This window comes from Carcharhinus amblyrhynchos, chromosome 30 (genome assembly GCF_965287045.1).
Source record: "Carcharhinus amblyrhynchos chromosome 30, sCarAmb.v2.hapA, whole genome shotgun sequence".
In the NCBI taxonomy this organism is placed as follows: domain Eukaryota; kingdom Metazoa; phylum Chordata; class Chondrichthyes; order Carcharhiniformes; family Carcharhinidae; genus Carcharhinus; species Carcharhinus amblyrhynchos.
This window is the reverse complement of record NC_137353.1, coordinates 24,107,352-24,130,773: the sequence shown is the minus strand read 5'-3', so window position 1 is coordinate 24,130,773 and position 23,422 is coordinate 24,107,352. Positions and strand designations below refer to the sequence as shown.

The window sequence follows — 23,422 nt, the reverse complement described above, 5'->3', positions numbered from 1 at the left end:
GCACAGATTAATCAAGGACAGTTGGCAGATTTGTTGAGGGAAGGTTTGTCTGACTAACAATTGGATTTTTTTCAGAAAATAACAAGAAGGGTCACCAAAGGTAATGTAATCTGTAAGGATTTTAGAAAGACTTTTGACAAAGTCCCACATGGCAGACTGATCAGAACAGTTAAAGCTCATGGAATCCAAGGGGAATTGGCAAGTTGGATCCAAAACTAGCTTAGGGACAGGAAGCTCAGGATAATCTTTGCAGGCGTTTTTACCTAGAACATAGAACACTACAGCACAGTACATGCCCTTTGGCCCTCGATTGTTGTGTTGAGCTATGTCCAAACCCAAGATCAAGCTATCCCACTCCCTATCATTCTGGTGTGCTCTATATGCCTATCCAATAACCACTTGAAAGTTCTTAAAGTGTCGGACTCCGCTGTCACAGCAGGCAGTCTATTCCACACCCCAACCACTGAGTGAAGAATCTACCTCGGACATCCCTCCTGTATCTCCCACCATGAACCTTTTATAGTTATACTCCATAGTAACAGCTACATCCACCCAAGGTAAAGTCTTTGCACATCCACTCTATCAATCCCCCTCATCATCTTATAAACCTGTATTAAGTCGCCTCTCATCCTCCTCCATTCTAAAGAGAAAAGCCCCAGCTCCCTCAACCTTTCCTCATAAGACCTACCCTCCAAACCAGGCAACATCCTGGTAAATCTCCTTTGCACTCTCTCCAATGCTTCCACATCCTTCTTATAGTGAGGTGATCAGAACTGTGGTCTCACCAATGTCCAGTATAGTTGCAGCATAACCCCACGGCTCTTAAACTCAAAGCCCCTGTTAATAAACACTAACATACTATAAGCCGCCTTCACAACTCTATCCACTTGAATAGCAACCTTCAGAGATCTGTTGATATGAACCCCAAGATCTCTGTGTTCCTCCACATTCTTCAGAACCCTGCCATTGATCCTGTACTCCGCATTCAAGTTTGTCCTACCAAAATGAATCACCTCGCACTTATCGGGGTTAAACGCCATCTGTCACTTTTCGGCCTAGCTCTGCATCCTATCAGTGTCTCTCTACAGTCTGCAAGAGCCCTCCACCTCATCCACTACTCCACCAGTCTTGATGTCATCAGCAAATTTACTAACCCACTCTTCCAAGTCATTGATAAGAATCACAAATAGCAGAGGACTCAGCACTGACCCCTGTGGTACACCGCTGGTAACTGGCCTCCAGTCTGAAAATTTTCCTTCCACCACCACCCTCTCTCTTCTATGAGACAGCCAGTTACTTATTCAATCAGCCAAATTTCCTTCTATCCCACACCACCTTATCTTCATGAGCCTACCATGGGGAACCTTATCAAACACCTTACTAAAATCCATGTGTACGACATCAACTGCTCTACCTTTGTCTACACACTTAGTTACCTCCTCAAATAATTTAGTCAAATTTGTGAGGCAGGACTTGCCCCTCACGAAACCGTGCTGACTATCCCGGATTAAACTGCATCTTTCTAAATGGTCATAAATCCTATCTCTCAGGACCCTTTCCATTAACTCTCAGATCACCGAAGTAAGACTAACTGGCCTGTAATTAACAGAACGTAATCTGGAAGGTTGTTCATTGGTGTTCCACAGGTCTTTGGACCATATTTCTTGCTTTCTGTGATGTATATCAATAAAATTCAACACGGGGCATGGTTAAAGTTTGCAGCTGTTACAGAAATTGGCCATGTGAGTTTTAGTGAGGGAGAAAGCTGTAGACTTTAGGACAATATCAAGAACTAGTCAGTGGGAAGAAATGTGGCAAATAGAATTCATCACAGTAAGAAATCTGACAACAGGTTAAAATCCAATAGGTTTATTTAATAGCCTGTTGGACTTTAACCTGGTGTTGAGATTTCTTACTGTGCCTACCCCAAGTCCAACGCTGGCATTTTCACATCAGAATTCATCACAGAAAAGTATGACCTCAGTGTATTTGGTGAGGTCAAACAAGGCAAAAAATTGAATACAGAATTAATGGCTGGATACGGAAAAGTGTAGAAGAGCAAAGGAACCTAAGAATACATGTCTGTAGATCCTCAAAGTAGTAGAGTAGGTAGATGAGGTAATTAAGAAGGCATATGGGATACTTTTCTTTATTAGCCAGACAGAGAATAAAAGAGCCAGGGAAGTTATCTGCACGAAACTCTAGTTAGCCATAGCTAGAGTAGTTCATACAGTGCCAGATACTGCATTACAAGAAAGATGTCATACACTAGAGAGTATATAGAGGAGATTTCTGAGGATGTTGCCAGGACTTGGAAAATGTTGACTATGAGGAAAGATTGAATAGGCTGAGGGGGTGTTTTCTTTGGGACGAAGGCAGCTGATGGGAGATTTATTTGCGTTGTATAAAATTAAGGACTTTAGAGAGTGAGTAGAAAGGTACAGTTTCCCCTAGATCAATAATCAGGAGATGTAGCTTTAACGTAGTTGCAAATGGATTGGAGGGGAGTTGAAGAGATATTATTTTTCAAGGAGGTGATGAGGGTTTGGAACTCACTATCTGTAAGACTGAGACAGAAACCTTAATTGCATTTTAAAGTTATTTAGATAAGCACTTGAAATGCTGTAATTTACAAGGCTAAGGACCAAGAGACAGAAAATGGGATTAGGTTAGATAGCTCCATGTTGTCTGGCAGGGATACATTGGGCCAAATATCCCCTTTGTGCTGTACATTTCCATGATATATTAAAACATCTAAAACATTTGTGTTCATATTACCATACTCCCTTTTCCTCCATTCTTTCCATGACACTGTAATGTGTCCCTCCTGCCTCTGAGGAGCTCTCACTTTGACCAGGCGGGGATATCAAAATTTCCCATTAGCAAGATGAATGGAGTGTAAGCAGAAACTTTTTCCAGCAGCAGTAATTGCTAGTCAAGCATTCAGCAGTCCTTAGGCTGAAGAATTCTTCACTTACATCAGTCTCAGCTGATCCAGGAAACGATGACACTCCCTAAGTCTCATTCTAACTTATCCATGGTATTATTAAGGCATGAAGCCAGGAAATTCAGGGCTGCGGTGTCACTGAGCCTAATTTACATTATAAATTAGCTGGCAGACTACTCACATTTTCTCAGACAGCTAGTGCAGCTAGTACCTACAGTGATTGCCATGTACAGTTGCTCTCAACTCACCTTTTTGATTCATTATTTTGTCTCAGCACGTCTTTTTGCTTTGCGCCATCATCCCTTTTGAAAGGCAATACTGATTAAATAACGGCCAATTTTATCGAAGGAAGTTTCTACTTGAAGCGTGCACAATGTAGTAAAGGTTATTCAATTAATTCCTGTGATGATGGGTTTGTCCTTTGAACAGAGATTGAGCAGAATGGCCCTGTATTCCTTGGAATATAGAGGAACAAGAAGTGGCTTCATCAAAAAGTATAAAATTCACAGGCTAATTGACATGGTAGATGGTGACAGGCTGCTTTCTTTGGCTGTAGCATGTCAGCTGAGGGATTGCTATTTGGGACTGGGATGACGAGGAATTTCTTTGCTTTGAGAAAATGAAAAGTTAAGAACTAGAACTAGGAATAAGCCTTACTGCCTTTCATACCTGCTGCACCATTCAGTAAGACCATGACTAATCTCGACTTCATGTGTCCAACCCCCATTTCTATCTTCTCCCATATCGCTAATTCCCATTGAATCCTAGCATTTACTTGCCTATCTCAGACATGAATAGTGTACAGTCAACGACTGAGCATCCACAGCTCTCTGGAGAAGAGAATTGAAAAGTTTTCTAAGCTTCTTGATGAAGCAGTTCCTCATCATCACAGTCTTAAATAATTGACCTCCTACCCTGAGCCTGTGCCCATAGTTCCGGAATCTTCAACCAATGGATACCATTGTGATATCTCTTTAAGGGAATATACAAAGGAGTAAGTAACTAGGATGTAAAGCAGCCGTGTGACCAGCAGTTAGTGGTGTGTATGAATTGTAGCTGTGTTGTCCTTGTGATTAATAGTTGCTGAAGTAGTGTATCTCTAAATAAACTGAGTTTGCCATTTTTGATGTTGAGATTCATGAGTTTGTGTAAAACAGGCATAGAAATACAATAGAAACAACCTCGTAGCATATATTCTGTTTAAGCCCCCTCAGAATCATAAATTTCAGTGAGTTGATATCAAAGATTAGCCTTAATCTGATTGAATGGTGTAGCTGACTCGAGGGTTCATATGGCTTATTCCTGCTCCTATTCTGTTCTCAGTGAGGCTCCTGAGCCACACAAAGCAATGCTTAACACGGTTGAACGCCAGGGTGTAAACCACATTGTGGATTATACCTATTAAACATAATGTGTCAAATGCTGTGTTTTCATTTCACTTTTATACCTTAATCTTGGCACTCCAGATAGAGGAGAATTTTTTTATGGTTGTTAAGCATTAATGACAATTTTTCCTACATTCGCTTTCTTTAAATTAATGTGTTCAAAATTTTATGGTTTACAATTTTGCTGGAAATAGCAATCATGGGAACTGCTGCTATTTAATGTCACAAGAAACTAATTTACCCCACTTCCTCCTCTCCCTATCCTCCCAAATGAAATCACTTGCATAAGCATTTCAAACTTCAGTTCCATTGTGATGCACAAGAATCTCTCTGTGCTATAACTTTTAATTTTTTGAAATGTTACAATGCCGTGATCTGAAAATATTAACAAGTTTTTTTTTAACTACTAGATTTCCTTTGGTATTCCTCATGATTACAGTTGTATTGTATCCAGCAGTATTACTAGAAACTCCCAATGTATCTGCATAGGGGGCAGCCTTAGGCTTTGGAGTGCTGGGAAGGGAGCAGAGTGAGGACTTGACAAATTCATTGGCTCCAGGTTTGGAAGCTTTAGGAAAAGAGATATATTGTAAATGATGGGGCAGTTCTTGGAGTCCGGGCAAATTGGAGTAGCACGGGAAATGTAGTTTAGTGGTTTGTGAGCACTGAATGATGTGGAGATGCCGGCATTGGACTGGTGTAAGCACAGTAAGAAGTCTCTCAACACCAGGTTAAAGTCCAACAGGTTTATTTGGTAGCACAAGCCACAAGCTTTCAGAGCGCTGCTCCCTCATCAGGTGAGTGGGAATTCTGTTCACAAACGGGACATGTAAAGACACAAACTCAATTTACAAAATAATGGTTGGAATGCGAGTCTTTACAGGTAATCAAATCTTAAAGTACAGACAATATGAGTGGAGAGAGCACTGAGTCAGAGAAATCTCTTCTGTTGAATCTGGGGACCTTCTTTCTCAGTGCTTTTGTATTCATTTGTGGGATTTGAGCATCACCAACATGGCCTGCAATTATTACCCATCTTTAATAGCCTTAAGGGCAATAAATGTTGCCTTTACCAGCAGCAATTGTATATCAAGAACAGATAAAGGTCTGAGGAAGAGGGTTTTGATGTCCAACAGATCCGGAAATGGGACAGGAGGTGGGTTTAGATCTGGAGCATTTAGAACTGATTCTGGCTTGCTGGGATATGACAGTGTTGGAGAGAAAGGTTTAGTGTCCATATAAAGAGCAGGAGAATTGGGGTCCTTGTCAAAGGCCTTACTGAAGTCCATGTAGACAACACTCACTGCCCTACCCTCATCAATCATCTTCGTCACTTCCTCGAAAAACTCGATGAAGTTAGTGAGACACGACCTCCCCTTCACAAAACCATGTTGCCTCTCATCCTTTTTGAACAACCAAGAGTCACCCTTGTTCAGTGCAAAAGCAATTCACCGCCCCCCCCCGCCCCCCCCAAGCCTCTTCGGCAGCCTCAGGTATCTGCTACCACTTTCCCAAATGTCAGGAGTCTAGTATTATTAGGTAATACTCTGGTTAGCATGTTTGTGTTAAAATTAATTTGTGCAGTTTTACTGCAATTTATCTGTTTAAAAGTTTTAAAATTAGATTAATGCTCTTATTAATCCATTTAGAAGGTATTAAAAATCACCAAGGAATTTTATATGTTAACTAGTGTGTGATTTGAAGAAATATATTTCCTAAGTGACCTCTTTTTAATTAATTTTAATTAGCTTGTACTATATCTTGCTGAATTAATTTTTTTGTGCAGATGAGAAAGAAAGTAGAATTTTCCTATTGTATAGTTACTAACTGAAACCTCTACTCAGATTATTTTTGTTTTTGTAAAAATTCTTTTAATATTGTAATGGTGAACTTGAGTGCATCTATTTTCTTTTCATTTACCCATTTCTCTTAACCTCCCTCTCCCCCCGAGATTGCTAACTCATATAATCAGTGGATGTCAACAATCCTCCAGCATGTTGACCCATTCCACATGTCCAGGTTCTCGTCGCAAAAAAGCGAAGGATATCCTAGCCAAATCCGGTCCTGTCCTTATCGGATTATCACAAGTAAACTCCAGCAGTAAACTTTTCTAGCTGACAATTAACAATATGAATATTTCCTTTTTCTTTTTCCTATCACCATCGCATCCCTGCATGCCCCTCCCTCCTCCTGCCCCAAATGCACCAATTTCTTAAAAGCAATTCATTTTTCATTCATGACATCACTGTCAGGGCCAGCATTTATTACCCATTCCTAGTTGCCCCTGAACCGAGTGGCTTGTTAGGCCGTTTCAGAGGACAATTGAGAGTCAGCCACATTACTATGTCACATGTAGGCCAGACCAAGTAAGGATGGCTAATTTCCTTCTCTAAAGAACATTAGCGAGCCAGATGGGTTTTTTCAGTCGACAGTGGTTTCATGGTTATCAGTTGATTCTTAATTCCAGATATTTTTATTGAGTTCAAATTCCACCATCTGCCATGGTGGGATTCGAATCCAGTTCCCAGAATATTGGCTAAGTGGCTGGATTAATAATCTAGCGATAATACCACTACACCGTAGCCTCCCCTATGCAAAATATTGCAGATGCTGGAATTCTGAAATAAAAACAGAAAATACTGAACCTCGATAGATCTGGAAGCATTTGTGGAAAAATAAACTTGAGTTAATATTTCAAGTCTATGTGGCTCTTCACAACTGAGAAGGAATATAGAAATGTGATGGATTATATAATTAGAGAGGGGTGGAGAAAGTGGAGCAGAAAGAAGTTCAGAGATAGGTGGGAGCCAAGGAGAGATTGACAAAGATGTCTCTGTTGCATCTGTTTCACTGATGCCACCTGCAAAAACAGCACTTTTGACTTATCTTTCATTTTTCTTAAGCGGTTCCTCTTCAGTGGTTGTCAAAGCTCTCACCTGTGTCCAGACCACCACCTGTACCTCTACCCTCTTCTTCCCCTTCTCACAGAACCATAATGGGGTCACCCTTGTCTTCAGTTTTCACTCCACTAGTCTTTGCATTCAAAGGGTCATCCTCTGCTATTTCCACCAACTCCACGATGTCAACACGAAACACATCTTCCCCTTGCCAATCTGTGATACCCTGGTCCACTCCTCCATCACTCCCAACCCTTCATTCCTTCCTATGGCACCTTGCCATGCAACCACCTGAAGGTGCGACATGTGCCTTTTCACTTCCTCCCTCCTCATTGTCCAAGGTCCCAACCAGTGAAACGGTATTTCACTTGCAGTTCCTTCAGTTTGGTCTATTGTAATCACTGCTCGCAATGCAGTCTCCTCTACGTCAGGGAGACTAAATGCAGTCTGGGTGATTGCTTTACGAGACACCCTCACTCAGTTTGCAAGCAAGACTCCAATCTTCCTGTTTCTTGCCATTGGAACTCATCATCTTGCTCTCATGCTTACATGTCCAACCTTGGCCTGCTGCAATGTAAAAAGTCTGACAACACCAGGTTTAAGTCCAACTGATTTATTTGATAGTAAACTCACAAGCTTTTGGGGTTTGTCCCTTTGTCAGGTGAATGGAGAGTTCTGGCCTCAGACAGAGCATGTAAAGCACAGACAGTTTACAGATTACTGATTAGAATGTGAATTTTTACACCTAACCTACTGTTCAAGTTCTAAAGTGGCCGACAATGTGAGTGGAAAGAGCACTGATCACAGGTTAAAGAGATGTGTATTGTCTCTAGACAGTACAGTAAGTGAGGTTTTGCAAACCCAGGCAGGTCACGGGGGTTACAGATACTGTGACATGAACTCAAGATCCCTGTTGAGGCCGTCCTCGTGTGTGCGGAACTTGGCTATCAGTGTCTGCTCAGCGACTCCGTGCTGTCGTGTGTCGTGAAGGCTGCCTTGGAGAATGCTTACCCGAAAGTCAGAGGCTGAACGCCCGTGACCACTGAAGTATTCGCCAACAGGAAGGGAACAGTCTTGCCTGTGATTGTCGAGCGATGTTCATTCATCCGTTGTCGTAGTGTCTGCATGGTCTCCCCAGTGTACCATGCTTCGGGACATCCTTTCTTGCAACATATTGGATGTCCCGAAGCATGGTACATTGGGGAGACCATGCAGACACTACGACAACGGGTGAATGAACATCGCTCGACAATCACCAGGCAAGACTGTTCCCTTCCTGTTGGCGAACACTTCAGTGGTCACGGGCGTTCAGCCTCTGACCTTCGGGTAAGCATTCTCCAAGACGGCCTTCACGACACACAACAGCGCAGAGTCGCTGAGCAGAGACTGATAGCCAAGTTCCGCACACACGAGGACGGCCTCAACAGGGATCTTGGGTTCATGTCGCACTGTGACCTGCCTGGGTTTGCAAAACCTCACTTACTGTACTGTCTGGAGACAATACACATCTCTTTAACCTGTGATCAGTGCTCCTTCCACTCACATTGCCGGCTACTTTAGGACTTGAACAGCAGGTTAGGTGTAAAGATTCACATTCTAATCAGTAATCTGTAAACTGTCTGTGCTTTATATGCTCTGTCTGAGGCCAGAACTCCCCATTCACCTGACAAAGGGACAAACCCCGAAAGCTTGTGAGTTTACTATCAAATAAATCGGTTGGACTTAAACCTGGTGTTGTCAGACTTTTTACAGTGTTTACCCCAGCCCAACGCCGGCATATCCACATCACTGCTGCAATGTTCCAGTGAAACCCAATGCAAACTGTTCTTCCAATTAGATACCTTAGTCGTCTGGACTCAGCACTGAGTTCGACAATTCTCAGAAGTGAACTTTCTTCATCTTGACCACTTTTAATGTTTGTCCCAACACATAACCTCTCCCAAGGACCGTCTGTCATTTTTATGTCTTTGAGCACTGACTTTGTTTTCCTATTAAGATATTCTGCTATTTTACCATTATGCCATTGTCAACAACTTCTTTTGTCTTTAATGCTGCCATTGACACTCCCTTTGTCATGCATAGAAACATAGAACATTACAGAACAGTTCAGGCCCTTTGGTCCTCAATGTTACACCAATCTATGTCCAATCCCAAGATCAAGCTATCCCCTCCCTATCATTCTGGTGTTCTCCATGTGCCTATCCAATAACCACTTGAAAGTTCCTAAAGTGTCCGACTCCACTATCACAGCATGCAGTCTATTCCACATCCCAACCACTCCAAGTAAAGAATCTACCTCGGACATCCCTCCTATATCTCCCACCATGAACCCTTATAGTTATGCTCCCTAGTAACAGCTTCATCCACCCAAGGAAATAGTCTCTGCACATCCACTCTATCAATCCCTCTCATCATCTTATAAACCTCTATTAAGTCGCCTCTCATCCTCCTCCGCTCCAAAGAGAAAAGCCCCAGCTCCCTCAACCTTTCCTCATAAGACCTACCCTCCAAACCAGGCAGCATCCTGGTAAATCTCCTCTGCACTCTCTCCAATGCTTCCACATCCTTCTTATAATGAGGTGACCAGAACGGAACACAATATTCCAATGTCTGGTATAGTTGCAGCATAACCTCATGGCTCTCAAACCCCCTGTTAATAAACGCTAACACACTATAAGCCTTCTTCACAGCTCTGTCCACTTGAGTGGCAACCTTCAGAGATCTGTGGATATGAACCCCAAGATCTCTCTGTTCCTCCACATTCCTTAGAACCCTGCCATTGACCCTTGTAATCTGCGTTCAAGTTTGTCCTACCAAAATGAATCACCTCACACTTATCGGGGTTAAACTCCATCTGCCATTTTTCGGCCCAGCTCTGCATCCTAACAATGTCTCGTTTCAGCCTGCAAGAGCCCTTCACCTCATCCACTATTCCACCAATCTTGGTGCGTCCATGGCATTTTTGGGTACAACCTTCTATTCTGCTCCACTGTGTAAACTCCACTCCCTTCTCTGTCTCTACTGCAATGATTGTGTCGTTAACTTGGCTGAGATTAGTTAATCTGAACTGCACTATGGACTACACCTGGAATTGTCCTGGTTTATATACCTTGTACTTCACAGGGTAGGATTTTTATCCGAGTGAATAATATGGACAGTGGGTGGTTGGATTTGTTTTTCTTTTTCCATACTGACTGTCCACAATGTGTTGGCTTGAAAAGCAACAAGACAAAGTTGTCACACTTGTGACTGGCACAGTGATATTTTTCATTGTCACTGTCTTATTCTTACGGCTGTGCTTTAAGCTGCTTGATTAAATGCATCCTTAATTCATCCAGGTTTTAAGAACTAATTAAAAATAAAAATGAAAGCTGTACTGATAACCTGTTATGTAGAAATTGCATGTTCACAACAGAAGAAAACAGAATCATTTTACAAACTTGAGGTTAAAAATGAGATGATGGTACACGGATCTCTGGGGGAGTGATTTCCTTTCATCAAAATATAGTGACTGACCACTAGCACTGAAACATGGTCAATTCAGATCTTCAAGAAAACTTCTCTCATCTTTCCACCCACCAGTTTTACCTTCCTGGAAGCTTTTGACTTTCTCTATTTTGTTTTCTCTCTAATTGAGGTTTGAGTCTATATAGTTAGACAGTTGTACCTTTAGCTAGGTATATAATGTCTCATCAGATATGCCTCATTACTGATGTGACCCCAGTGTCCATGTCTTGCAGACATCTGTAATTCAGGGATGCATAGCCTATTTGTTTGTGTATTAGTGATTAAGTGCTAATCTAGTAGTAACCCCTTGTAAAGTGCACACTGAGTGGGATCTGGTTGAGCTTTATGGTTCACATACTACATATTATTGTATTAAGTTTGGGCACGATTAGTAGATGAAAGCTATAATATTGCTATGCAAGAAGACATTCTCCCTGGTCCCAAACTGGCATGGAATTGATGATGCCTACTTGCAGGATTGCTGTAAATCTTTCCCTGAATTGTGCTACATTAAAAGTTTTCTACAGCTTCTGTGCACTATGGATTGAATGCATCATTCTCCAATTTTTCTTCAGCTACCCCGCTTTCCACACTGAGTCAGCACATCCGGGAGAGAAGATGCACAAAGCTAGTGAGCTTCTACATTAGTTGTCAGTCCATCTTTTGCAGGGAAATGGGAGTTTTATCTAAATTATCTTACATTTGAAATGATTTAGTGTATTACAGTGATGGCCCAAATACTTGGGAGAAGATAGGTCCAACTTGACTTTTTTTGCACTGTGCCTAAGGGACAGAATTAAAAGAATAAATAGTAAGTATGCAGTTGTAACAAGCAGCACATATAGAGCTTAGCAGTTTGCCAAATAAAGTAAAACTTTCCATTTTCCTTTCCAATATTTCCTACCCCACTCGCCAAAAAATACAAAACAAATGTTTTGTTGATGATTACTAAACATTGGTGATGAGGACTGGCTCAGTACTTACCACTAACTAAGGTCAACTCTCTCCTTTCAGGTTTATTTCCCCCAATTCGGGTGGATGTGTATTGATGCCACAGATCCAAGCAAAGGCAACTGGTTGCGGTACGTGAACTGGGCTCGCTCCTCCGATGAGCAGAACCTCTTCCCTCTGGAGATCAACAGGGCTATCTACTACAAAGTCTTCAAGGTAGTCGTATCCCTGTGATGTGAAGATTAGTACAAGTTCTCATAAAGTTGCACTCTGGCCACACACATTCACGCATAAAAGCAAATATTAGGTTTTCTAGTAAGGCTCCCTTGCTCAAACTCTAGAACAAAAAAACTTTAAGGCTGCTTTGATCTCATTTCATCTCTTTCTCCCCCAATATATTCCACGATGCCCATCTGTCGTCTTTCTCTTTCTCTTTCCTTTTCCCACTTCCCACTTAAACATAAAGTTCAAATCATTTACAGTTCTTTAACAGTATGGCAAAAAAGCTGTAACACTTTTTTTCTCCATTTCTTTTCAGTCTTTCATCTGAGTTTTTAAAATGCAACTGGAAAGAAACTAAGGATCGTTTAGCTTAATCATATTTAATTTTGTTTTTCTGGAACTTTTTGAGTCACCAACTCTTGGATATATTCCTGAAGGTTTCATCAAGTGACTGTATAATTTTAAATGTCCCACTCAATCAGTGTTTTTATTTCCAATCTCCAAAACTTTATAAACATACATTCAAAGAATTTATAAATAATGCAACTTTTTTAATACCCTTCTTGGGTTGCTTGCAGCAATGTTCAGGAGATTAATCTTATTTCCAGGGCTCTGGTGCAATCCAGCAGGTTGGCAGTCTAGTGCCTTCCCAAGAAGGCTGAAAGCAATGGCTGCTGTACTAACCTTGAAACTCATGTACCACTTATAGTGAACCCTTTAGCAATACAGCAAGTCCCAAAAACATTATCTGCAGTATCCAGTCAGATAAGAAAGCAAATGTCAGTGACTTCTCAATAAAGTTTTTTAAACTATTTGTTTTCTGAAGTTTTTATTTATCATCCTTATGTTTACACCCAGGTTAAATAGATTTGATGTCATCAATTTGTGTCTATTGTTGGTGGCCAAAAACTTTTTCTTGGTCTCTATCTTTGTGTATATTTTATTGTGATACTTCTTTTGCACAAATCTGCTTTGTAGGACTTTGTTGCAGCCACCCATAAAGTGAGTGTTATGTGCATTAACCCTGAACTCTGTTCACACCAAGAAGTTGGGGTAGTCTCTGAGAACCCAGTTCAGGAGATGTACCATGTTGCAAGTACAGTTTGGTGTCTGCATAATGATGAGCATTTGCAGCATATCTTTAAAAATTCATGCTTTAGATTTTTCTTGTTTTTAAATGGATAGAAACTCCCCAAAGGCCAAATAGATAAAGGCACTGGATGAAATAAATTAGGAATTACAGTCTCAACTTCAAGTAGTTATTTGGGAAGAGTTTTCTGTCTACCAAAAAATGAAAGGTAAAATATTACTCATTAGAAACCTGATTAAACCACATGGCAGGTCATTTAGCAACTGAAAGAATTAAGGTTGTATTTAATGGTTATGCTGAGCAATTTGCTATGTTTCAAATGCTAATCTGAGCAAGCAGTTTCAAAGGTTTCACCTGAAATTGCCTTTTTTCTGTTTAAAGCCTGGTATGTGTTTCAGAAAAATCTAGTAACTGCCTTCACTTTTGCTGTACGTGCGTAGATTTTCATGGTTGCAGCATAACTTTACAGATGTACAGTATTCCTGAGTTAGCTAATCTGAAGTAGGATGACATAGGGGCAACTATTATAACATGGGTCATTCAAGTCAAATGCAGCTTAGTTCTTCTGAATAATTTTCACATTATATGGATGACTCATTTGATCATTATTTCATACTATCTGTAAGCTAATCTACAGCACTGCAATGTTAAAAAGCTGGGAAACTGGATGGTTTAACTGGAATACACATCAACAAATGCTGTGCAATAATATTCCCACTAGTGGTGTTCTTTGGTTCAGATGATTGTATCCCATAGGATAGTTTTCACAAACTATTACATGTTGATGTGTATCATCTATGTAATGCACAGATCACAGAATTATAGTCTTAACCCTCCCACTGACACAATCCTTGTCTGAATACAAAGGATTGAACATAATCTGTCCTGGATATCCTTTGTGGTTATTACAGTTTGCACAGCCATTCTACTCTCTGCATCTCCTAAAAATCTCAGCGTTTGATGAATATCATTCAGTACCAATTTCAAGCAGTCGTTCGGGAAGAATTTTCTGCCTAGAAAAAGGTAAACTGCTAGACGATAGAAACATGTAACTATGCAGAGGTCATTTAGCATCTGAAAGAATAAGATAGGTTAATGGTTATGCTGAGCGATCTGCTATGTTCCAAATGCTAATCTGAGCAAGCAGTTTCACCTAAATAATAAAGCTGTCTTTTTTCTGTTTTAAGTGCTTAATGAACCTGTTATGTATTTCAAAAAAAAACTCCAGTTGTAACTCTGCCTTCCCTGTTGCAAATGATTTTCATGGTTGTGGCATTACTTGACAGATGTACAGAATTTCTGTGAGGGCAGTGCCAATTACTTCTACTCTTCCCACTTTGACTCCTTCCAAACTGACTTGTAAGAAGCTCCCTCTCCAAAGCTGTGTTTCTATGTCCCTTTTGCCATATTCATCCATCAATGTTGGCACCTCTTAGCAATCTTCCAACTGAAGTAAATGATTTAAAAAGGAAACAAAATTTAGTGCGAACCCTGACCATGATGAATTTTTTGTATTTCAGTACTTAATCTCCTGTGGTGTTACAGCTGGGAAGAATTGTAACCTTTTACTGCAGAAGTCCTTCCTCTTCTGATTATTAGTCATCATCTCCCTTTTGTGTTTATCGATCCTATCAATCCATATGCACACTGACTTCCCCTCATTCACATGTTGTGGCTCTTCCACAGGTCCTTTCTTGCTTTTACTCTGGTCCTCTCATTCAATTTTTATTACGTGAAGTTGCAGCTTTCTGCCTCAATATATCAGAATAGTTGTGTTTATTTCAAAAGCTACATTTCTAATTTTCTTCTGCTCCCAACCAAATGTCTTAACAAACAAAAAACATTAATTAGCTTGAAATGTTTAACCTCACAGGAATGCTATGTAAATGTGTTTCACATACTCCATTAGACTTAGACATAAGGGTAAACCCCACAGTTATGTGGTGTCCTGGTTATTGCATGTATTAAATTCTTGCAAAGGTCAAAATCTATAAGGTGTGTTGTGATGCTCATTAGGCCTAAAATCCTACTCTTCAGTCACACTTGTACTTTGCTTCATATCTGCTGTACAAACAGTTCTTTTTTTTTTCAATGTTTCTTTTTTTTGAGAAGTATTCTAGATTAGATGCTTTGCTTTTTATAAAGATTAACAAAGATAGTCTCAAGAAAGATCTTTAGTTACCCAGTTTTAATGTTGCGGTTTTAATGAAACTAAATGTTGCTTCCCCCGAAAGATGTAAAACATATATGATGATGGCTACATGTACCGCATTTTACAGTATAAATATTAGATGCTGCAAATCAACAAATCTGTTTTGACATTTATCTTTATCTTGTTAGAGGAACCATCTTGCCATTTGAGCTGGTGGCCTTTAACTTTGTATAAATTGCTTTCTTTGGAGTTCATTTAATTCTTCAGTTTGAATTGCTCCTTCCCTTCCTCATTGATAGAAACCCAAACTCCAGTACTTCACCCTGAGTTACACAACTCAGTGCTGTTTCTGGACTAGCCCAACTTTGGAAAGATAAATGTTGTACAAAGCAAAATATATGCATACTGAAAATGTGAAATAACTGCAATTGCTAGAGATATTACATTTGTCTAACAGCATCTGTGGAGAGATGAAACAGAATTGATGTTTTACGGTAGTAACTTTCAAGATTAGAAACTTCTTTTCCAGGTGTGATGAAAGTAATTGAACTGAAACGCTAACCTTTGTTTCTTCATTGATGCTGCCAGATCTGTGGAGTATTTTCTCTTTTTAATCATTATGCTTGTTCATTTTTTGATCGTTTGAATGAAGTAGGTTGAATGCAAGGACTATTGCCATGTAGACAAATGAATACAAAATACCACAAACATCGTAATGAATAAGTAATTCTGTTTACATGGTTTTGCATGGTGCGGGTTGCTTGCTGATATTCTCTCAGAAATTGTAATTGATAAAGTCTGTAGTTATTGGTATGACATAGCTTCATTAGAAAACAGCTTGATTGTCTACAATAAGCTGTTGTTCTTGACTATTGGGATTGATGTATGTAATATGAAGTACTGTTTTGCCTAATAGCATTTTACAGAGGGGTGGGGGGGTCAGTGCTAGTAAATATTTCACCGACATGCTGTAGAATCTTTTAGTAGGTGATTTGGAAATGTATTGTGTGATGCAGCATTGAAGTATACACACTAAGAAATTCCTAAGTTTTGATCATTGCCCTTTCTTGAGTTAGGCTATGGTGTGCCAATACTGATATTGGCATCATTAACCTAGGGCAAGATATAAGATCAGCTGGGGATTTCTTCCCATAATGATCCTTACTGGATCTATAGAATCCACAAAATTGAATTAGTACTGTAACTGATAACAGGAATTTTAAACAAAATAATGCCAACAGCCCACCATTATCATACTGAAGTGATCATTATTTGTTTATGAAGTTAGATAGAAATGTCATCTACCTATTTACCCAAAATCAGGTCAAGTGTCTTCTTTGAATTTTGGTGCTAATATAGCTGCTCAAATTAAGATCTAATTGACATCAGCAAACTTGCCCCGGGCTTGGAAAAAGTTTGTAAAACGGATACTGCTGGCAACTTTACAAGGTTGAGAGGGAAGGTGAGTCAAATCTCTTGATGCAGCCATCTAGAAAGATGCCTCCGCCAATTTATTTGGAAGTTCATTCTAAATGCTAACCATTCCATATTCTACAACACTCTGAATTCCAGAGGTGAAGTGAGAGTGATTGCCCTTGATTTCAAGACAGCATTTGACAGTGTGTGGCATCAAGGAATCCTAGCAAAACTGAAGTCAGTGGGTATCTGGGAAAACCCTCTGCTGGTTATTGTCATGCTGGCACAAAGGAAGATGGTTGTGGTGGTTGGTGGTCGGCAGTCAATTAACTCTGTTCCAGGACATCACTACTTGAGGGTAGCGTGCTAGGCCCAACCATCTTCCGCTGCTTCATCAATGACCTTAAGGTCAGAAGTGGGAATGTTTGCTGATGATTTCACAACGTTCAGCATCATTCATGGTGACTCAGATATTGAAGAAGTCCATGAAAATGCAGCAAGACCTGGACAATATCCAGGCTTGGGCTGACAAGTAACATTCGTGCCACACAAATGCTGGGTATTGACCACCTCCAACAAGAGAGAATCTAATCATCATCCTTGACATTCAATGCTATTACCATCGCTGAATCCTCCACTATCAACAACCAGAAACTAAACAGGACTGGCCATGAAATTATTGTGGCTACAAGAGCAAGTCAGAGGCTTGGACTCCTGCACTGAGTAAATCACCACCTGACTCCCCAAGATCTGTCCACCATCTATAAGGTGAGGCAGAGTATGAGGGAATGAACTCCACTTGCCTAGATGAGTAGAATTCCTCCAACAACAACAACAAATTTGCCACTATCCAAGACACAGCAGCCCATTTGATTGGCACCCCATCCACAAACGTTCATTTCCTCCAACATCGACAAACAGTGGCAGCAGCGTGTACCATCTGTAAAATGACTGCAAGAACTCATCAAAACACATTAGGCTTCAACTTGCAAATCCAATTGACCTGAAACATCAGCTCTTTTATTTTCCTTACAGATGCTGCAAGACCTGCTGAAGTTTTCCAGCATTTTCTCTTTTGGCTTGCAAATCCACAATTGCTATAATCCAGAAGGATGCAAACAGCAGACACATGGGAACACCAGCACCTAGGAGTTTCTCTCCCAAGTCACACACCATCCTGGCTTGCTGTTCGTTCTCTGTTGGGTCAAAATTCTGGAACTCCCTCCCTAATGCACTGTTGGTGAACCTACACCACATGAACTGATGGCAGCTCACCATTGTCGTAGACAATTGGTGGGCAATAAATGCTGGCCTATCCAGTGACAGGAATTTTTGTTAAATATAAAGAAGAATTTACCTTTTACTAGTTTGAACTTGTGTCCCCTTTTACACTCATGGTATTATTTAACTGTTAACTTTTCCAGTTCTGTAAATATCCACCTAACCTACACATCATTGGAAAATTTAAGGAGAAATTTAGCATGGTCAATCCACCTAACTTGCACATCTTTGGACTGTGGGAGGAAATGGAGCACCCAGAGGAAACCCACACAGTCAGTCACCAAGAATGGAATCAAACCCAGGTCCCTGGCGCTGTCTGACAGCAGTGCTAAGCACTAGGCCACCATGCTACCTTGTATACCTCAAAGAACATATCTTGGATGCCTCATTTCCAGGTAGAAACACTCGGATTTCTTCAGCCTTTCTCAAAACTCAGACCATTGACGCTAAAGATGATCAGCTTTGTGGCTCTTCTCTGCATTTGCTAGTGGTTAGAACTGATTGCAATACTCAAATGTGCAGTTTTACCAGAGCAGCAAGTTATCATACCTTGCTTTGACCTGTATTTTCCTGTTTTGGCTTATAGCTTGCTGATTTGCTGCTGTGTATTGGGCATTTTTAGTATCAAGTCACTCCTGGTTCTTCCTCAGTTCAGCTGTCTGTAGTACACATACCATCGAACATACCCTAGGTGCAAAAAAATGGATTTGTCACTATGATGCCCACTTTTACATATTTTTTTCCAATTCCTTCTGGTTTCTGGGCCACTCTTACAATTTCATTGCACTTTTCAGTTTGATATCAAGTACAAATTTGACTACTTGAATTTCTGGATTTGGATGATTTGTGTAAAATAGAATCAATTGTTATCTCAATAATAAGTCTGAAGTGAGTCTTCCCAATCTGACACAACTCCAGTAAGCAATACTTGTTTCCTATCTTTGCCAGCTTCACAACTACTGTGAAGTTTATCCTTGTATTGAGCATTGTTGCCAAGTCATTACAATTGTAGGCACATTTCATCTCCCTAATGCCACCTTATATAACACTGGTGACTGGTCTCCAAAAGGATCCAAATCCATCTAACTAATTTTTGCATGTGTCTTGCCAACCAGTTCTCAATCCAGCTTGACTGTTCCAACTATTGTATTGAAATGTTCAAATCGCAGTAAGTGCCGATGGCTGCATTGTCTATTAATTGTGATGGGCTTAATCATAAAGTGCATAACTTTTAAATTCCATTGTAAGTGTTTCTTTGTATTGTCACTGCTCATAATCTTCCTTTATAATTAGAAAAGTAAATGATCATGATTGGCATGTTTTGTTTTTTAAAAAGTACTGCTAGTGCTAAAAAGGTGAAATGTTGCTTTACATTCTGAAATAAAAGGGATGTGGATGGAATACTTTTTTAAGTGAAAGAAGAAAATGCTGGAAATATCCAGCAGGTCTTGCAGTATCTGTGGAGAGAGAAACAAAATTAATATTTCCGGTCATGGCCTTTCATCAGAACTCAAAACATTTAAGTGTTAAAGCAGCACAGGACCAGGGATTGTCTCGAAGGGAAATTAGGGATGCGCATTGAATGTTGGCTGTGTCAGTGAAGCCCATGTTCAATGAAAGAACTAATAAGAACAGAACAAAAGGGCCTGTGATATGGTGGAAGACAGGTGAGATTAAGTGACAAAGCAGACAATGGTGCAAGGCAAAAGAGTGTGGTGTTGGGACAAGTTAAGAAACAAAAGATGTGTTTAGAGATGTTAATGGAAAAATGCAGAATTATTGCAACCAACTGTAATCCAAAATTTTTAAAAATGAGCAGAGGGTATATGCTGAAATTGTTGAAACCTGTGTTGAGTCAGAAGTCTATAAAGTGCAGAGTAAAAGGATGACTTTCTTGAGTTTTTATTGAGCCATTGAGACATTTTTTATGCCAAGGGCAGAATAGAAAACTGAATGGAGGTACTTCACAACTTTGGCCACCCTGTCTGCATTTGGCCTCTCTGATATAGAGAAGACAACATTGTGAGTAGCAAGTACAGCACATTAAATTGAAAGCAAGTAATTCAGTTTTAGCTAAAAAAAAATAAGGAGCTTCATAAAGTGAGAAGTAAGATGAAAGGGCATGCATGGAAAGATGCTATAGGAACAAGAGATGAGATGTTGGGACTGACTTGATGTGGACTAGATATGACCGAGGGGAAGGGGTCTTCAGAATGCTAAAAGGGGTGGGGGGAGAGAAATATATTTGGTGGGTGGCATCACTTGGGAGTGGCGTGAGATGAAGCATTACATCTGAAGGCTGGTGGGGTGAATCTCTAGTGTGGTTCTGGGGGTATGGGGAGTGTGGTGGATATAGATGAATAGGATCTGTCAGAAACATAGAGAAATCAAGAAAGGCCAACTTTGACTCTATGTGATGATGAGGGAAGAGTGAAAATTCTCAATTTAAACCGTCTGTGCTAAATTCACATGAAACACATCTAATATTTACCTGATGATATGTAAAATTGATGTTTTTGTGTCCTGGTGTAAAATCCTTCAATGTGTTTTACCAGGTGGTATGAAGGGGTGCACAGTGGCGCTATTATATATTGTCCACAACACAGTGAGTCTATCCATTACGTTATGAAACTGCACAGAAGTTCCAAATTCAATATCCTGTCTGTGTTAAATTACTTCATCTCAGCCAGGGTAATGGTGGCACCATGGCAATTGACATCATCAGCCCTGGTTTGCTCTTATGAAGGCTGTTGACCCCAATGGTTTCCACTGTTAAGACTAACACACATTATGGTTACCTGAGAGAGACATTGGAAGGTGGCCGTGCCTGAGACTGCAGCTTATCAAGCCAAGGAACTGAGAAAATAAATAGCTTTGCAGAAGTAATTGCTGCAGTGCAAGCAGTCAACACAAAAACATTGAGTTGTATTTTTAGCTGACATGGCTTCTTTTAAAAAACATTTTTAATTCTGGCATACATTGGGAAATAAATACTAGCCATCTAATTTATAATCAGAGCGAGACAGATTGTAGGCCTATTTTGAAGGTGTAGAGCTCTCCTTTATTTTGAGAGATCTGTCAAAACACAATGAATTGTCTTAATCTGATGGTAATATAGCCCTCCAACCACCAGAGGTTGCAGTATTCTGCTGAACCTTCAGTACCATTCTACACCCTCTTGTGCTAATGCAGTGGTTTTGTTAAGAAACCACTTCCCAGTTGTATTGAGATTAGGTTTGGTTCAAAGAGTGCTTCCTGTTGGAGTGTAATCATATCACAGTCACGGAATAGTTTTGTAGTCGAGCGTAGAGCAGTCTTTAAGCTCTCCAGGCCCCAGAGCCTACTTCGAGGATCCTTGACTGCTTTTTTTTTACAAGCCTGGCACTGATTGGTGCAATTTTCTTTATCCTGTCTGTAGCCCATCCAGCCAGGGGAAGAACTGTTGGTGTGGTACAATGGGGAAGACAACCCAGACATTGCAGCTGCTCTAGAGGAAGAGAGAAGTAATAATCTGAACAAGAGGAGCTCTCCCAGAGGCAGGAAAGGTAAGGGCTTCATAGTTCTTTTGGGTTGGTGACTGGGTGGGGCAAGTACAGTACAAAATGTACCTCCTACTTACTTTCCAGAGTGATCTAGGGAGGGGGGAGAAAGAAGGATATTTTTGAGTTTTGAAAGTACTGCAGGACTGGATGAAGTGAGCTCAGTTAAACTGCAGTTGTGCTTTAGGAGTGGCAGTGGAACGTCAGCTGGAGAAATGCGACTGCATGACCTTCCCAGGCTTCAGACTCCGGCACTGTTGTAGAAGAACATTGAAATGCAGAAATACTGCGCTAGTCATTTCTAATTTAAAGCTCCACTGTTTCTCTTTCGTTTTTTTTAAAACAAAATTTTAGACTTGGCTTCTAAAACTGAAAGCTCACTTTTTTAACACTTTGGGGATTTGGAAACTGGTGAGAGGGTTGTGATTGTGACTTTTAGAAATGTTTACTCAGACAAAGATGGTTGTTTTTGTTAGTGGGAGACAGTGTTGGAAGTGTAGAAGCAAATTGAAGTGTGTTAGTGAATTGTGTTATGTAAGCAGTTTCTAATTTCAGAGGCCTACAAAATGGATGCAGCTGCTTAATAATTCACTGAATAAGTTGATTGTTCCCAACATTTTACACCAATCTAAATGTTGCTTTGTCTCTTCTCTCTCAATCTTGAAACACAATAGAAAAGTAACATCACGGGCTGTATCTAAAATCTTACAAAACCCAACCATAATTGATTTTATTTCTCTTCCCTTCAGTACAATAATTCTTCTTCACCTTTCCAGTCAACAAAATACTTCAGAAATATTTTTCTTCAGAGAATGGCTGCAAAGTAAAGGACACAGCAAGAATTTTTGTTTTGGATTCAGCCTTCAAACAATAAAACTCTGAAATTTTTCTTTCAAAGTGGAGAACAATAGTTAATTTAGTTGTTTGATTTGAGGTGTGGGGAGAGAACAAAACAAAATTGAAGTTGACCAGCGTGCAAAAGAATGACAACTCGGGTTAATTTTGAATTTATTAAGGCTGATGGCGGAAAATTTGCAGTTAGCTGTAACGAAACTTTTTACCCCTTTAAAATTGTCTCTATATTGAGTATTTAAAAATAGTGCAGCCCAGTGAGGCTGTTTCAAACAAAAATAAAAATCATCAATGCAGCGTTATTATTTTTAAAATGCAAAAACAGTAAGTTACTGAGCCAGGTCCTCCTCAGGGTCCATAATGCAATTACTGCGAGAGATTTTTTTGAAGTACTGTGATCAGCAGTACATGTAGGAAAGAAATGCTTGTGCAAAACAAATTAAATAAAACTTAACTGAATGAAAATATGGACGTTGACATAGTTTAGAACTTGTTCTTTGTCCCTTATCAGGAAGTAGGAATTCTATAAAGAAAAATGGCTGCAGCAAGAATCTTACTCCCAAGTGTTGTGAATCCTGATAAACGCACAACTAGTTTGCCAAGGAATGTTGTGCTTGGATCTGCTTTTTGTAGCTGACTTATGTAATATATCAAAGCCATTTTAGTCACCCATGGAGACTACAGTAAACTAAAACTGTTTTATAAAGCGGCATTCTTTGTTGTACTAGCTCATTGTTACTTGTTGGATCCTGGAAACTGGTTTGGTACGCTGGAAATTTGTACAATAATTTTTTTGTAGTAGGTTGGAATTCTAGATCAGAATTCTTGGGTTTTCACTCTTTATGACAAATGCATAAATGTGGACAGTGAACACACATTCCTAATCTAGGGACACCAAGGCCAGTTGTGTCTTTTGTTGTCCCAGTTGAGATTGTTGAACTTGGCTTACAATCAGCATGATCTTTTTACTCCTCCCAAATTTTATAACTGCATCCATTGTCTCCCATTGTGATTTTACTGTTAAAAGGTCAAAGATTCAGATTTTTTGTTAAAATAGTAACACTGCCACAAACTATTGAATTGAACCCATCATGCAAATAGAACGTGCCACAATTGATTGTTTTATGAAAGTAAGCTGTTAGCAAATCAAACTCCACTCTGATCCCCAGTATTAGAGAGATTG

General features: G+C 40.0%; 1 protein-coding gene across 5 annotated transcripts in view; it reads left to right on the top strand.

The window, feature by feature from the left end:
• Positions 1-23,422, top strand: part of LOC145360251 (PR domain zinc finger protein 2-like) — a 178,835-nt gene that overhangs the window by 118,898 nt on the left and 36,515 nt on the right. For 4 of the 5 annotated variants that reach the window (XM_080215329.1, XM_080215331.1, XM_080215328.1 and 1 more), the window contains exons 5-6: positions 11,751-11,903; positions 21,267-21,393. In XM_080215329.1, coding sequence (XP_080071455.1) covers positions 11,751-11,903; positions 21,267-21,393 — 280 coding nt within the window. The remainder of the gene's footprint in view (positions 1-11,750; positions 11,904-21,266; positions 21,394-23,422) is intronic. The other variant, XM_080215333.1, reaches the window with a different exon arrangement.